This window comes from Rhodamnia argentea, chromosome 2 (assembly GCF_020921035.1).
Source record: "Rhodamnia argentea isolate NSW1041297 chromosome 2, ASM2092103v1, whole genome shotgun sequence".
In the NCBI taxonomy this organism is placed as follows: domain Eukaryota; kingdom Viridiplantae; phylum Streptophyta; class Magnoliopsida; order Myrtales; family Myrtaceae; genus Rhodamnia; species Rhodamnia argentea.
Genome location: NC_063151.1, coordinates 19,857,400 through 19,874,862, shown reverse-complemented (window position 1 = coordinate 19,874,862; position 17,463 = coordinate 19,857,400). Strand labels below are relative to the sequence as shown.

At 36.1% G+C, this 17,463-nt stretch overlaps 1 protein-coding gene across 1 annotated transcript in view; it reads left to right on the top strand.

Moving 5' to 3' along the window:
* Positions 1–5,733: 5,733 nt before the first annotated feature.
* Positions 5,734–17,463, top strand: part of LOC115739503 — a gene marked incomplete at its 5' end in the record, with an annotated part of 29,375 nt that continues 17,645 nt past the window's right edge. The window contains 5 exons of the mRNA XM_030672624.2: positions 5,734–6,182; positions 10,331–10,490; positions 10,986–11,078; positions 12,339–12,441; positions 12,596–12,749. Coding sequence (XP_030528484.2) covers positions 5,734–6,182; positions 10,331–10,490; positions 10,986–11,078; positions 12,339–12,441; positions 12,596–12,749 — 959 coding nt within the window. The remainder of the gene's footprint in view (positions 6,183–10,330; positions 10,491–10,985; positions 11,079–12,338; positions 12,442–12,595; positions 12,750–17,463) is intronic.

Here is a 17,463-nt window from a genome sequence, read left to right as displayed (position 1 = left end):
AGGAGGAAGAAAATAGACAGTAAAAAGAAGAAAGAAAAATAAACAAATAAACAAAGAATTAGAAAAAATTGTTAAAAAATTATTAAAAATTGCCCTATTAGTGTCAACCTGTCAAAGTTGGTCGAATAGGCTGAATTTGCATGAATACAAAATGTTTAGGACTGAATTGGCTAAAAAAAAGGTTTAGGACTGAATTGGTAAAAGTGCAAAAGGTTTATGACTAAATTGATAAAATTAAAAGATTGAATATTGAATTGACAAAAGTGCAATAAATCTAGGACCTTTTTTATAATTTTCCCGCGAAACTCGTGTTACCACTTGGAAAACTAGCAGTGTCATACCCAAAATCTAATGGTGAATTCAATATCATGCCCAATACTTTGACCAAATCCACAATACCAAAAAGTACTTTGGATGTCCCCTTTTGCTCCTTGATCTCAACTAATATCTTGAAATATATCTGAAAAGTGAATCATCTACAATCTACATTAGCTAGCAAGGAAGTTAATAGTATATACTATCCTAATCAATGGCCATATCTACAATCTATGGTAATGGCTCATTGAAGAGATTTACTTTCTCTTAATGGCTACAGAAAACAAAGATAAAGAGCATTAATCTCACGTACCTACAATATATGGCAATCACTCATTGAATAGATTTACCTTCTCTTAATTGGAATTCCCATCATTATTTAGTAAGGAAGTCAAGTATACACCTTTTGGCTAATTGAAGAAATTTTGCCTTCTCCTAATTGAAATTTCCATAATTGCATGCATTTCAACTATGTATAAATATCCCCCCACTCAACCATTAACCCAACATTCCAGCCCTGTTTTGCGCATTCCATTTTTCTTCTCTCTGTTCTAGAACAAGGAGCCAACACGTAGCCATGAGAACTCAATCGATTTCCGTCGTTCTTCTGTTCGTCCTGCTTATCTCCATTGGTGAATTTATTCGAAATTAGCTTTTTACAACGTTTTAATATTTTGATATTCGTCTCTTCCCTTGCCCTTCGATTTATAACAACTATTATTATATGGTTATATTATAGGAAACGAGGTGGGAATGATGCACGGTGTGGAGGCTCAGTGTCAAGAGACATTGTATGGAGGTGGCTGTGAAGACAAGTCTTGCAACGCTGCGTGCGTGCAGAAGTTCGGGCCGAAAGCTTATGGATTTTGCTTCTTCTACAAAAAACCTAGCGACACCTGTGTGTGCCGTCATCCTTGTTGATGATTTTTCCTAATGCCCTTTTTTGTGCTATTTGAGATGAATAAAAGAGTAATAGTGAAGCATAAAATATTTTCTTCTTTTTGTCTTTGACTAAAGAAGCAACATAAAATATATTTCGACAAGATCATTTTGTGAATATAATTAGTTCACATGGTATCTCTAATCGATAGCTCGATACTTCTAATCGGTGCCCAACTGATGCATTATAGAGAGGATTTTGAATAAAAGGCGGAAATTGAAAAAGGGTGCAAAAAAGGAAAGAGCATAAACTCTCTAGCCATATTTGTTTGATTTATTATTCAATTGAATTGTGTATCATGGCATATTGTGTCGGGAACTTCCGAGTTTGACAATATATGTGTATTTAGAAAATAATTGCATAAAAAGTTTAAAAAAAGGAAAACAAAGAAAAAGAAGAGGGGAAAGAAAAAAAAAAAGGCGTGGCACCCGAAGACCAAAACCTGTGCATTGTATCATCAACACTATTATATTAGAATGATACCCATCTTTTGCATGAAAATACATAAAAAAAAATACAAGGCTAATTAATATCTTATGGTGTTTGAATTAAAATCAAGTATTATTTAAGTTTTATGATCATAAGTTACAAACTAATAGTATATCTAGGTATTAGGAATCTTGGAGTTGATTTTGTCCTTAAAATTATTTGGTTAGAGGTTATCGTCGCTCTTATTTACAACGGAAAAACATAAAATGTTTCCATGCACGAGAACCTACATGTTAGCATAAAACTTTAATTAGGTAAGTCCCAACCACAAATCCATCGTGTAACAAACAAATTTATTTCGCGTTTGATCGTGGTAGTAATTCTTATTCGGCTTTTGTAATCACATCCGACAATGGTAATCCAACCCATCTTTCACACGTGTAGATGGGTTGATGGACATATTTCTAATATATTGGCAAATTTAAAGGCAGATCGATATGACGAATTTACCATTAAAAAATGGTAAAAGTTTATCTTCAATATACAGGAAATGCTAAAGTTCAACTAGACAAAATCGCTAGAAAACTAAATAGACTGAAAATTGGAAAAGAGGGAAAACTAATTGAAAATTCCATAAAGATGCCTATAGTCCAAACAGTAATTAAAAACCTATTCATTTACCCATCTAAATCATATATTATCCCAAAATAAATTGGGACGGGAAAAAGATTTTTCTCACTTGGTCCCTAGACTTGGAAAAGAAGAAGGAAAAATCACCAAATTTTCCTAGGAAGGCTAAATCGCCATTCTCCTATTCTGCTCCAATCATACTGAAAATTTATATAAACTTTATATAGTGTAAAATTAGCCTTTTACTTTTAAGTGACAACGATTCTTTTCTTTTTTCATGTTTAGAAAATCCTTAAATGGGAATATGCGGTATTTTTTTTTTATTTTCCTTGCTTGATTTTGATGACTAACTGTATTTTCCAAAATAAAGAATGATGAGTAGGATCTTTTAATTAAATTGGCTAGCAAATGTCAGTTCGATTCCCAGATAGGTCCAAGTTGGCCGGTTTTGCATCAATGCAAAAAAGGAAAAAATTGTGTACAAAGTCCTAAACCTACTGTACTTTTATCAATTCAGTCCTCAATTTTTTAGTTGTATATTTTGCCAATTGAGTTCCTCTGGCCAATTTTGACTGAAAATCGCTCACGTAAATATCGACCATTCTACATTTGGCACAACCAACAATGACATAGATAATTTTTTTAAAACAGTTTTCCCTAATTATTTACTAATTTTTTATTTTCATTTTCATTTTGTTTTATTTTGTTTTCATTCTTTTTCTTATTACTATAGCCAGCGAGGGTCTTGGCCCTCGCCCTACCCCGCCTAGATCAAGGCAAGGCCATTATGGCGGCGAGTGAGGCCGCCTTGCCCAAATATGATCAAGGCTGCCTTGCCCAAATCTAGGCGACGGCCACGATCCTCGTTTGGCCACAGTAAAGGAAAAGCTAAAGAAGGAAAAGAGAAGGAAAAAAAAAGGGAAAAAAAAAGAAAATGAAAAGACCAAATAAAAAGTGAAAACATATTAAAATGTTATTTAAAATTCTCCACATCTGCGTTGTACGGCCGATATCCACGTCAACCAACAGATAAAATCAACTGTTAAAACATGAAAATGTTTGTGACTCAATTGACATAATTAAAAGGTTTATGATTGAATTAATAAAAATGCAATAATTTTTTGAACTTTTTGAACAATTTCCACGCGCGAAAAATTGATATCTATATGACTTTTAAAATCATTTTACTATGACATATGAGAATAATGAATATGGAACGATATTCTTGGTAAAGTTACACTATCAAGAGAAATTTTGGAAAAAGTGCAAAAAAAAGTTATAAACCTATTGTATCGGTTTCAATTCAATTATCAACCTCTAAATTGGACTAATTTAATTCTAATTTTTTGCATGTTGGTACCACTTCAGTCCATTTGGACAACTTATGCTAAAAATTGCTAACATGAATGATGGCTGATGGTTAGTGCATACAAAGCATTTTTAATAGTTTTGTTTTTTCCTTTTTCCCCTTCTCTTTTTTCAAGAGGTCGGCAAAGGCGAGCACCTGTGAGGGGATCTTGCGGGGTTAACCCTCACCTAGGCCAAGGCGATCCCTCGCTAGTGCTCACTCGGGCATGGCCCAACGAGGGCGACCCTTGCCCGGGGGAGGCCAGCCCTCATTGGCCATGGCCCGGGGGGCCGGCCACCGTAAAAAAGAAAAGTGAAAGAAAGAAAAAAGAAAGAAAAAAACAAGTAAAAACTTATAAAAAAATGTTTACGTCAATATCGGTCGTGCCATGTAACAGAGCCGACATGCACCTAGTAATTTTCGATCTTAATTGGCCGGATGGATGAAGTTGATATTAGTGTCCAAATGTTTAAGATTAAATTAGCCCAATTGAAGGTTCATGACTAAATTGGTATCAATATAACATTTTTTTTTATGACTTTTTGTACTTTTTTCCAAAGGAAATGTATATTTGAAAAGGTCAAAATATCTCAACGTTTGATTTTTCTTAGGATGATTGTTATAAAATAGAAGAGTTTCAAAACTGCCTCAAATGATTCTTAAGATTGAAACTCGCAAGAGATATAAAATTATTAACCTCCGCAGTTGCCCATGCGCACAACATTCATAAATAAGCATTTGAGGATTTTTGGGGAAGGAAAAGAGGTTCTATTTACATTATAGAATAGTACAGATAAAAAGTTCCTCACTACAATGTGATTTATTGAAATAACAGCATAACAAAATTTTTTTACATAAACTTTTTACGTATGAAATCTCATTATGCTTCCATTAATATGGAAAACAAAGAATAATTACATCTCAAGTATAAGAGAAGGAAGTAACAAAATTCTTCACACGATTGATTATACTCGCAAAACTTTAACTAGCGTGATTTGAACATCGCAATACTTGGTCAAATTGACAATCTTAATGATGTTCGGCATATATAAAAAGTGAAAAAGAAATTTAATCCTAGAAAATTTGAAAGAAATTTAACCGCCATTAAATGAACTTTATTGCTAAAACCTTTATGTTTAAGGTACTTAATATATCATGTAAGGTTGCGTTTGGTCGTTCGTATACAACTCGGGATAAGATATGTTTTATCATATCTCGTGTTTGGTAGGTGTCCCGGATAGTATAATGTCGGATATAAAAGGAATATAACAAGGATAAAAAAATCCAAGAGGAGAGGGTAGGATAAGGTCGAATAGGATTTCTCTTATCCGTCATATAAAAGCTAACTTTTAGAATGATGACAACTTTCTTGTTTCATTTGTTTCTATTTTCATTTTATTTTATTTTTTGTAAAGATGTTTGAAAATCTAATAAAATTTGTATATTTTCAATTTTTTTTGTGTATGAGAACGTTATTTTTATAGTAATAAGATCGGAATATTTCATAAGCATCACGTAGATGCATATATGTCATTTATATTGATATACGGTTTCTACCAAATGCAGGATATGATACGATATGAGAATATTTGACTTTAAATCCACAGTTCACCAAATAGTGGATAGGATATGGCCAAATCCCTAGATTTTTTATCTTATCATATCCAATCTTATCCCGACCAGAAATCTTGACGACCAAACGCAGCTTAAGGGTATATTCTTATATGCGGTGCCAAGGATAATAAAAGTCACGCGTTCTAGTCCTCACAAAGAATGTAATGTTTTATTTGTGTCGCTTGATAAGAATGATTATGAAAATATTTCTCTGAAAATCATCGTTTGCATAGTTTGAAATTATTACTCAATGAAAAGTATTTTTAGTTCTTTTACGAGATACAAGCTATCACTTTTTGAGAAAATTAAATTTTGCCAAAAAAACAAATAAAACTTAACAATAATTTATTTCAGGGGAACCCAAATTTTTTTTTTTTTTATGCCCATAAGGTGAACTTATTTAATTAGAGAAAATGGATTAATTTTATTTATGGATAAAAGAGCTATTAATTAACTGCGCCTTGTCTATCTCTGCCTCTCTCCGTGTGTCGATCCTGAGACGGTGTTCCGTTCATCGTCTTCTTCCCTCATCCCCTTTGCTTCAAAAGCTTTTCTATTTCTCTGCACTACTCGCTCCCGTCTCTCTCTTTCTCCCTTCCATGAGACTACGAAGCCTCGCCACCCCGATACGGAAACCTCCGTTGCGACCCTCCAAACCCTAAGAAGAATCCCCAATCCTCCGGCCGTCGCGCGCATTGCCTCCCCCCGCATGGCTTCCAGGGACCAAGCTCTCTCCCTCCTCGCCGCCGCCAACAACCACGGCGATTTGGCCGTGAAGCTCTCTTCCCTCAGGCAGGCCAAGGACATTCTGCTCTCGATCGACTCCCCCCTCGCTTCCGAGCTCCTCCCTTATTTGGCCGAGCTCCAGTCTTCGCCGGAGAGCCTCGTCCGGAAATCCCTCGTCGAGTCAGTCCCCGGAGCCCTAACTAGTCTCTTTTCCTTTTCTTTTTTCTGTGTTCTAGTTGGTGGACGAACTTTCTCTGTCTGCTTCGGAATCGGTGTGTGGTGGTGAAGTATTCGCTTGCGGGGAGTGTATCACTCATCGCGGATTGACGCTTTGGGATTTTCTTCATCCTTTTTGCCATTTAGGCTTTTGTTCTTCTGCCTGATTAACGATTGCCTGCGTCATGCCTTGGTGGGTATGTGTATCGAGTTGGCGAAATTGAAGTATAATTTCTCGGTGTAAAGGACTTACCTTCCTAGTGGTTCTTATCGTGGACGTCCTTCTTGCGGTCATATTTGCTACCATTGTGTTTAGTTTTTCGTTTCTTGGAAGAATTAAGGATGTCGTGGTGTACTTTCTCTATTGTCGAAATTGCTCTGTTGTGATTAACTTGCTCGGGTGCTACTTCTAATTGACCTCACAAGTGATCATCTGCCTGCAGCTTCTTTTCTGTTAGGGCAGAAAAAAAAAAGAACGAGGATGGGAATTGGGTCTTCGTGACCAGCTATTTTTCTAATTGGCATGAACTCGTTCATCATTTACAATTGCTGAAAGCTGTCATTTGTCAAGCTTGTGGATGCTGCCGTTTGCACTTGCGTTGGATGCGGTGGATTGATTGTCATTGTCATATGTTACTATGAAATGTTACTTTTAATAGAAAAGAGCGTAAATTAGTGTATCTTTTACACGCAAACTCATTAGAATGAAATCAATAGATCTTTTAATGAAGCTCTTGGGTTTTACACAGAGCCAAATCTCTGGCAAGGAAAGCATTACCTCCTATAATGAGACCATTGTAACGCTACTCTTGGCTAAGAAAGCCAGGTTTATGTGACCAGTGAACATATGCCTCAGCAAAGTCACTTTTGGTTAGAGAATGATTTTCTCCTCTGCTTGAAGTACTATTCTTCCACTATTTGTGGGTTTTTCTACTTTCCTTATATTTAAATGCCTTGTGGTTAACAATGTTTTACTTGTTCTATATTGAGATAAAAGAAGATTCTCTTGATCAAAGTGTATTTACTTCATCTGAGTTACTTTTCCTTTAAAAATGTAGTTTTTGTGGACATAGCTTCTTTACCAAGTAATAGAGCTGATTTGCAGGTTAACAATTTTATTTTCTTTTTCCCCTAAAAAGATACATTGCAAAGTCAGTTTTTTGATATCAGAGATGCATTTGCCCTAATAGAGCTGCTTTCGCTGTAATGATTTACCACTTTCTTGAAAAAAACTGATTTTTACTAAATAGAGCCTTTCATCTCAAGCTTTATAAAAGAATTACAGCGGATTTCATCTCTTATAGGCATCATGATGATGAATCCAATATTTTCCAAATGAACCTATGGCCTTGTGTTCGTTCAATGTACGCAATTATGATCTCATAATGATACAGATGTCAATTTGTTTCTGAAAAAATTTATGATCACAAAACCAAGATGCAGAAAAGTTGGAGAAATAATCTTTAATTTCTATTTGTATGCTCTTTTGGTGGAGTAGATATGATGCATGACGCACTCACATGATTTGGTTCATTGTAATTTCATCAACTCGATAACTGGTGTAATTGGGTGGGGGGCCTTGGAGAATTACTACAACATGAGGGAAAGCTTGAATATTTTAGAAATTGCAAAGAACATGTTGCAACAGTTTTTCACATTTAAAAACTTAATTTGTACATCTGTTGTAGCTACAACTAAATCAAATTAGTTGTAGCTTAAGAAGTTCCCCTTGGGCACCTGATTTGGGCATATCTTGCTGGTCTTTCAATCGAGGTTAATTTGAGAAGTTTTAGAGAAACCTTGTTTTTATGTAGGCAGTAAGTGATGTGAAACAAAAATGCTTCATAGATAATAGTAAGAAGGAAAACAACTAAAACTCGGAGGAGCTTCTTTAAAAAGGCATGAAGAAAAGCAATTTGGCTAGTTAAACCATATTTGTCACTAGTAATGATATTCTGAATGTAGTCAATTTGTAATGTATGTCTGCAGAAGGGTAAACTGTGTAGAGATGATGAGATTTATTCTAGTCATAAACTTCTCACTTCAACTCTTCATGATTTAAGGTAAAAGGATCAGAGTAAGGACATGAATAAAATATGCGAAACTTGATGAGAAAAGGGCTTGTCAATAGAAAAAGACTAGTCAAAATGTTGAAGCATGATGGGAAGAAAGACTACATATTTAGATCCAATAACCTTCGCCTTCTCTGAACAATTAAATTAGCAAAAGGCATAACATCTTGTGTTCTCCAGAAATGGTATATTGAGAGGATGAATAGCATGAACTATGGATAGCATTATACTTTCCTGTGTAAAAGGTCTCTTTCAATAACTTACAGATATGAATAACTTTTAAAACATAGTGCATTTCTTAATCACAAAGAAGCCAACATTAGGTCAGTGAACTCCTTTCAAGGAAATAACTCATTTACTTACGGACCCGTTAGTGGAGCCAAGCTGGTGACCTAACAATTTTTGCACTTGGTGGTATGGGGAACGAAACACCGTCGGTGTTCATCATTCCTTAACTGTTTCTAATTTTCTTGGCAACTTCTCTTACTCTTACTTGTGAGAATGCCTGTCATGTTAAAGACATAGAGTGGTGAATGATGTTGGGGGAGTGCACGTGTCGAAAGTGGAGATTAAATTCTCCTGTCATGATTTGTGTATATAATAAGGAAATGTGTACTTGCCTTTTTCAAAGTCATTTCAGAATATTTGTGGAGGTAAACAAGGAAGACATCAATTATCTGAGTTTTTTGGTTGAGATATGAGATGGGCAATCAATTCTTTTATGGCCTTTGTGTGGATATTGAAGATTGATTAAGAAATATTTTATTGCATTTTAGGATTATCAAATACAAATGGTGTTAATTGAGAAGAGTTTTATTTACTCTATTTGGTTTGTAGGAATCTATTGAGGGCATCTTTCGTTAATTGTATCATGGCGCCCCATTCTCCTCCGTGCTTTTTAATAGTTAATGCGGCATTCTTGTGCCCTCCTCAGCGCTTTCCCTTAAAAGAGAGCTATTTATTCAGACCAAATCTCTGCGGCTTCTTCAAAACCCTAGCTTTCCTTAGTCCTCTAACGCTGCTCCTTCCCGTTCACATGGCGGCAAGAGACCGGGACCATATTCTGTCCCTCATTGATGCTGTGAACAATCGTCGCAATTTGATGGCGAAACTTGTTTATCTCAAGCGAGCTAAGCATGCTTTACTCTCTGTTGACCCTCCTTTAGCTTCCAATCTCTTCCGACATTTGGCCAAGCTCCGGTGTTCGCCGGACAGCCTTATACGAAAATCTCTTATGGAGTTAGTTTCATGAGTCCTAACTCGTGTTGCTTTTATCCTGATGTTGTGCTTGAACTCTTTGTTGTGTATTTGTGTATGTGACTTGATCCTTGTTGCTTATTACTTGTGGAGCTGTATCACTATTTATTGAATTGATTAAGGAGATACAGATATTAGATTTGGTTGGTAAAACTCTTCCTTTTTTATTGTCTTTTGATTCCATGTGAAAAACGCCATCATTTCCACTGAGCTGCATCGCACAGATTTGCTATTTGTCAGTTGATCTTTTGTCTTCAATGAATGTCATCGCTCAGAATATCTTTTATTGAGTTAGTTGTAAGCTAGAGAAGAATTAAGCAGTTTGGAGGATTTACATTTAATATGATTTACGGAACTTGTCATTCTGTCTAATATCATTTCCTTCCAATTTTGATTGCTTCTTGAGAAATACAGAATATGTTAGTGGGCTTTCTCAATCTGTCTAAGCCTCTATCCTATAATTTCCTTAAGGACCGGATATATCTTGATCTACTGAGAACTTAAGAATGATACTCTTGTTCCTGGTATTTGCTTGTCATGCCAAGAGGGAGAAGTGGAAATTAGGCTTCAATCACTCCTCTTAGTTTTGCTTGGAGATATGAGTCATTCAGTATGTGTTAGAAGTCATTGTTTGGTATGCGGTTGCCCTTTTATCTCATTGGTCACCACTAGTTATGGTTGAGTTCTTATATTTACTGATGTTGCTGTGGTAGAGTTCTTGTTTTGTGGTGCATATCTAGCATTTCTAACTCTATTATTCAATTTTATTTCAATGGTTACTAGGACTGTTGAAGAACTTGGACTGAAAATGTTGGAGCATTCTTGTGTGTTAATGCCGGTATTACTGGCATATACAAGAGATGTTGACTGTATGGTTGCTAAGCAATCTATAATCAGCGGTAGCAAAATCTTTTGCAGAGTTCTAGAGGAGATGGCAGTGCAGGTCTTCTCTTCTCTTCTCTCTCTCTCTCACACACACCCACACACACCCACACATTAAATTAGGAGTTCTGATGGCCATTTGTTTCCGAGATGTTTGAGTGATGCCACTCTGGCACAGTTTTGTCTGTAGTGTCCTTCAGATGGTTGAATGTACTTTTAAGTTATATCCCTACATTACAAATGTATGCAATATGCAATTTACTGTAGAAAACTGTAAATAGATTGCACGTTTGGGAATAATGAAATCTCAGTGACACTATGGTACATGTGATTTCCTTGTAAATGGCAGAATGCTGGATCCTTCCATTCTCTTAGAACTCCATACATTGAGTTCCTAATTCAAATAAGTCTTAATGGTAGTTATATATGTGTCATGCATGTTTTGTAGTACTTCTATAGGATTCTTTAAAATGTTAAGATGAAGTTATCGCTGTAAAATAATGAGAAAAGGTTTGCTATTCAAAAAGATGATTCACGGCCGTTTTGTTTGAAACAGCTAAACATCCGTGGTAAAATTGAGAGATGGCTTGAAGATATTTGGCTGTCCATGCTCAAGTTCAGAGATAACATTGTTGCCAAGGCGATGGAGGTATGTTAATGAAACTTACCTTTTGAGGTTCTTTCAGTATTAAACATTCATTTCTATGGCAGAATTCGAAGTTTTCATCAAGCAGTCCTGGTATGATGGAATACCCATGATTAGCTAGCGTCTAAGAGAGGAGTACGTTAGATGATCGTTCTAGTAATTGACTATATTTGTGCATTGGGTGTTTATGATATTTTGACAGTTTGTTCAAATGAGGACTTTATGTGATCTCCACATATAAAAACAAATACTTATTTAGATCTTAATGTGTTTGAGGTTTTTTTATTTTGTTTTTTGGGTCAACTGTTTGAGTTGGAGGGCTGCATATAGGGTCATCGACAATTTTGCTTTTCTTCATTTGTTTTACAGTTTTCTATAGGTTACACCCAGTTTTGTACGCACTCTGCAATTTTGTTACTATTGCTATTACAATCTTCTCTTTTTATGTTTGGTGTCGAAGTGTCGCTATAGGGAACACAGGAGGTGCTGACATTTTCATGTTATCATTTAGAAGAGAATGAGCTACATAGCCTAGCATGGTCAAACATTTTATAGAAGGTTCTACCAAAAGTATACAGGCTGAAACCATCTATGTATACAACATGGGTAGTCTATACAATGAATGCTCTTCTTATCTGTCTCTAGAAAAATCAAACTATGGAGAGAAATATGACAGTGAGGAACTTCCATTTATATAGATTTGATTTGACTTAGTTCCATGCCTACAACTTTTCATCTCACTGAACCTGATGATGTCCACAAAATATCCAGTGAAGGTACAGTCTGTTGCTGTTCCAAATTAACAGCAGTAGGGCAACTGCTTAGGTATGCCATGCCATGTAGTTTAAAGATTTTATCTATGATTCTAAGTTTGTTGTGCAATACGTGAAAAATCAATAATATTTTAATGCATAGTTTCAAGTAAGTAAATCTTAGATTGCTTTTGGGTGAAGGCTTATTCTGAACTTAGATATGTTATTGTGCCTGGCAGAAAATCGTCTTTTCTTGTAATAGACCTACATGTGAAAGTGCAAATAGATAAAATTTTGTGTCTGAAGGGTCTTGGTATTGGTATTTGTTGGGAGCTTGTTGGTACTCATAAAACATGCGCTTTTCTATTGTAATTGGTGTTTGCTTGGTGGATTTTATGTTATTGGTATTTATGGCTGTTTGAAACCCATTTCGGTCCATATTAGTATCTTTCCTATTGATGTCGAAGAATTCCATTGTCTGACTAGAAACTTGATGGACTTGATATTGTAGCCTGGCATTATTAGTACAAGATTGTTGGCACTGAAATTTTTGGAGAGATATGTCTTACTTTTCACACCTGACAACAATGATTTGGGAAAACCTCTGCCAGAAGGTATTGATCCTTACTATAAGCAGCTTACTGTTTCACAGTTTGCATTTTGTTATAGATATTTCAATTTGTCCTTTTGCTTACTCTATTCTGTCGATTTGATTCTTTTTAAAGGAAATTGATGGGATAGTTATTTGTCTTTACTTGGTTGAAACAGGTGGACAGGTGTTTAACATTTCACGGCTCACTGGGAGGCACTCTATCATGGATCCCGTTTTGTTCGTGTCAGAAGCAGGGATGATCCTCGACTACTTACTGGATATGTTGGCCAGTAGTCTTCCGGGGTGTCTGGCAATTGCGGTTATAAATTGGTGAGCTTGAATGTTCTGTTAGTCTTCATGCAGAATGTCATATTCATTTAGCACCTTTATATGTTTTCTTCTTCACATTATACTGTTGACATATTATCCTTGTTGTGAAATATATAGGGTTCAGTAATAACCGGCGGATGATGGAATCAGCATTTTAGTTTTCAAAATTAGCTTAAAGTTGGTAGATGCTGGAGGCAGTGTACGTTTGAATGATTTTGGAATCTTACTCCTAACTCCTAGAACATTGGAAATGCGCCATTTTAACAAGCGGGGAGCTGAGTAGTGTCTGGGGTGGGTCAGTTGCTGGGCAATTTTCTTGATGAGATTGCCAATGAGAAAAGTAAAGTAACAGGGCGTGGTTGTAGTCAATGCTGATGTGTCTAGAACTTTGTTTTTCATCCTTTGTTTCTATGTAGTGTGCTTAGAATTTTAATTTTTGAGAGAGGATTTGCTGGAGTTATTATGCCTGTCATTATTGTTTTGGGTAAACTTTCTTGGACTAAATGACCATCCTTGTTTTGAGAAAGGATTTTGCCTGCTGACTATTAGTTGGCAACCCTCAATCACTTTTAGATATGCTTGTTATCAGAAATAGGGAGATTACTGATTGTCAGCCTTTGAAGTCTCTGCTTTTGAGGGCTTGTGAAGAACAGTTTCAGAAAATTCTCACCCTTCTTAAAAACAGAAATGGAGAAATATGCGTCCCATGCTTGTTTATTGAGTGGATTCATGGTACTGCCTTTACAAGCTTATTTTAGAGTGCAAAAGATAGTGTGTCATTTATTTTTTTATCTAACTTGTTCATGACCTTTGTGAAGATACATGCAAATTACACTGCCAAATACACATATTTCAAACTTACGCTATCATGATGGTTTTGAGATGAAAGAGCAATCGAAACTAGCTATAACGACAAGAAATAGTAACAAAATGGCATCTTTGGAAAACTTCCAGGAGCAGCGTCCTGTATTTGAAGCTTGTACCGATATCACATGCTACTCCAGTTGAATGTGCTCTGTTGTGGTATATGGGGGGAACATGGATGGTGCTTTTTTCTTGCTCTGTCATTGTTGTATTATTAGGCATTAATACTATCAGATATTTTGCTCCTTGAGAAATTGGAGTTTAGAAGTGTTTTTCATCTGTTTGGTAGACGCCGGGACCTCTTGGTCGTTGCTGTTTATGACTTCATGTACAAGCGTGACCCCTAATTCTGGCTGAAGATTTTAATGTTCATGTTTGCCGCTTGTTCCTATAGTCAATTATTCCATTGACTTGTCCTTTCTGACCACGTTTTTGGTCTTTGCACCCTATAGATGGCAGGTGCTTCATGTCATGTCTGCTATTGTATGTCTGATGCCTGCACTTGGAAATATTTGTTTAATATACGTCTGTGGTGCAATACCAACTGAATGTAGTTTACACCCATACGCCAAAATACCAAACAGACGTACTGACAGTTGTATGAATGCTATGCTATTAATTCTGAATTTGAGTTTTACAATTATTGGGAATATGCCTGGTAATTGTGGTACTTGCTTTGGTTTCGTTGGAGCAGGAAGAGACTATAGTTCCTTACCGCGTCAATTTCCAATTAGTGGTCATTGAGTTGGTAGTTCATTATAATAGCGAGTTTTTGTATGATGAATGCTTTTTGTGGCTGTACCATAATCTTTAACATGTTGCTGATGTTATTAAATAACTTTAGAATAAGTGAAGCCATGTAATCGTGTAGACGTAGTTTATAGAACCACTTTTTTTCCCACCCATTTTATTATCTTGAAAACATTGGAGATGTCACTGAAGTTTTGAACAGGTAGTACAACTTCCACTGCTTGTGCGTGATAATAGTGCAGTATGCTGATCAGCTCTCTTTTTTGGAGTTAATGGCTTTGGATACTGCAGCAATGGTGGTTCAGATATTTGGAGTCACGGGACTAGAAGTGTTAAGACTGCGCTTAATTGCGGAGCGCCATTGGCCAATGTAGGACTGTTAAGCAATGGATAATGGCCATCCTTGAGCTCAGAGAAACTTTCGGTCAAATGATGCAGTTTATGCTTTGTAAACTGACGTATAGGCCATTTACTTAACCATTCTTTGAGTTTTCTCTGCTGTACCTGGATACAGCTGAATGTGTACAAATTATTCACGACAGCTGATGCACATTTTATATGTTCAATGATCAGAATTAATTATTATTGGGATCTTGATGGCTTGATATGCTTGGCTTGATCTTTTGCACTTGCCGGTTTTTCAAACCTGTTGATGGGTCTTTGCATCAAAATGTTGGTAGACTTATTCACCTAATGCTTGCACTCACATTCTTTTTTCTTTCCTTTTCTTTTCATGAGTACTCCAAAGCCATATCAATTGTCAAATAGGTATTTCACAGGAAAACAGATACAGAAGAGATGTCGGATTTACTGATTTGCATCTACTTGTCCTTTCCAGATTGGCCATTTGCAAAATGAGTGAAATCGCGTTTGATTTTACTGACATTTTTAAACACACATATCTGTACTAATTATTAGTATGCATTTCCTGGAAGCCAAGATGCTAGATGTACTGTCTCATTAGCACGAATCTTGACTGATTAAGGAAACAGACGCGGGGTGTTCACAAACAATAGACACTCTTTGGTTATCTGCTGAGTATTATCACTTGAGAATGGTTAGTGATAGTAACTTATATAATCACAGCTATATATTACTGTAGAGATCCTTCAGTAGATAACCCATGCACTGGTCCAGCTTATCCATCGGTGCTGATAGAACTAGATAGGCTGTTTGCAAGAATTATTCTGGGTATAGTGTTTGGTAATTGATTGGTTTAATATGTTTAAGTCATTGATCACTAGGTGGGAAGTGGGACGTATCTGGCATGTAATGCCTTTTCTTAAGCTAATAATTGTAGAGCAAGGGCAGGTTAATTTTATTTTCAAGAATGGATTTTGATGGATAAGGGATTTGTATGTCGACTTTTCATGTTTTTACGTGAGTTGTTTGGTGTACATCGAGGGGAATCAAATTTGTCCAGATGCCAATTGTATATGATCTGATTTTAAGTTATCTTTCCTGAGATTCAGATTCTATGAGGGCGACATAATCCTCTGATTTTGATATAACGACCTGCTGTCTTCTCACATTATCTCTTGATGTACTGCATTAGCAATCTATACCTTAAACTCTAAATTCCAGAAAAGAATATCTGGTATTTTCGTGCAGCTGTAGTATAAGACATTGGCTATGGTAATCATGAGGACATGTGGAGGACCTTCCAAAAGTTCTTTTTTAATCTCCACATTCGTGTTGATTGTATTTTTTATTATCACTGAAAGAAGAGGATGGGATATGCTGCAATGCTATACTTAGTCTTTGACCGGTGTTGTGGCACTTCTGTTTTCTTTCTTTTGGTATGTCCAACTTTGTAGTTAAGTTTGTTTTCTCTTGCTCGGTGTTCATTTGCCTTTTATCAAACAAGGTGAATTTTTACATGTTCCATTACTCCCAGTCATGGTACATCCATAGCAAAAACCACTGTGCTAACTTTCTTTGGTGTTGTCAACCTTTCAGGCTAGAATTATGGTGCTTATAACCGGAATTTGACTTAATATTTAGTTCTCTTTTCAAACGTCGCGTGCAGTAGCATAGAGCTCCTTAAGATCAATTGTTCTAGGAATTGTCATGTCATGTTCTTCTCAACTGTTGCAGTTGTCATATTGCTTCTTTTTTCCCCTTCACTTTTTTTGGTTTTCTGGACATAGATATGCTTTTTTCATTTTTTATTTTTTGTATCAGAGATAGATATAATAAGGAGCCTATTTGAATTCTTGCTCATCTCCAATAATACATGTTGGTGGTCTTTCTTCATGATGCTCATGCTTCCCTGGTGATATCTCCTTTAATATTCTCTCTAGATGACCTCTAACTTTTCCTTTATATTAGCACTAGTCATTGCCTAATTCCCTCGACTTGGAATTGTTCCTCTCTTGACTTCTCTCATCAGTCACTGCACTTCACTCTGATGTTCATATTGGTTTTGTCATGTGGCTAGCTGCCGGCTATGGATTATATAGGTTCTTGCTCTTTTCTGGGTACTAGCTCGGTACATACTGATGCATGTGCATCTGGCTTGTCCTATGTGATTTGAATTTGCTTGAAGCACCTAATGTTAGCCAAGGTTGGGAAAGGATATATTTTCCTCCAACAGCTAAAAATGACCTTTGTATTGTAGAGGTGGCTTCACCTGAAGATTATGATCTTGAAAATATACTTGAGAGCAGTTCTATGTAAAGCCAATTGATCTTAAAATTTATTTTGTTAAAGAAATGTGTTGTTTTATACGTAAGTGTTCTAATACTCTGCGTCACGCGTAGCCTGATATTTGCATAAGACTAAAGAATCAAAATGCATTATTGGTTCTTTTTTCATCTATTTTTTGGGGGGGAAGGGGAGAGTGGTGTTTGAGGAAATAAGGGGCTTGGAGAGATTTTGTACACCTAAGCTCCCGCCTCGGTATCATGTAAAATTTTATAGGATGGTTGCCAACCAACCTTCAAGCTGAGCTGCTCAATGAAAGTGTGATTTAATATTGAATTATTACAATAGACTCGAGAGGTATGAAGTCGGTCACATCATGTCTTAGGACTTGGTGGAAATCCACCACCATCAAGATTCAATAGCTCTTAGGTCAACTCTTATAATCCCTTTGTCA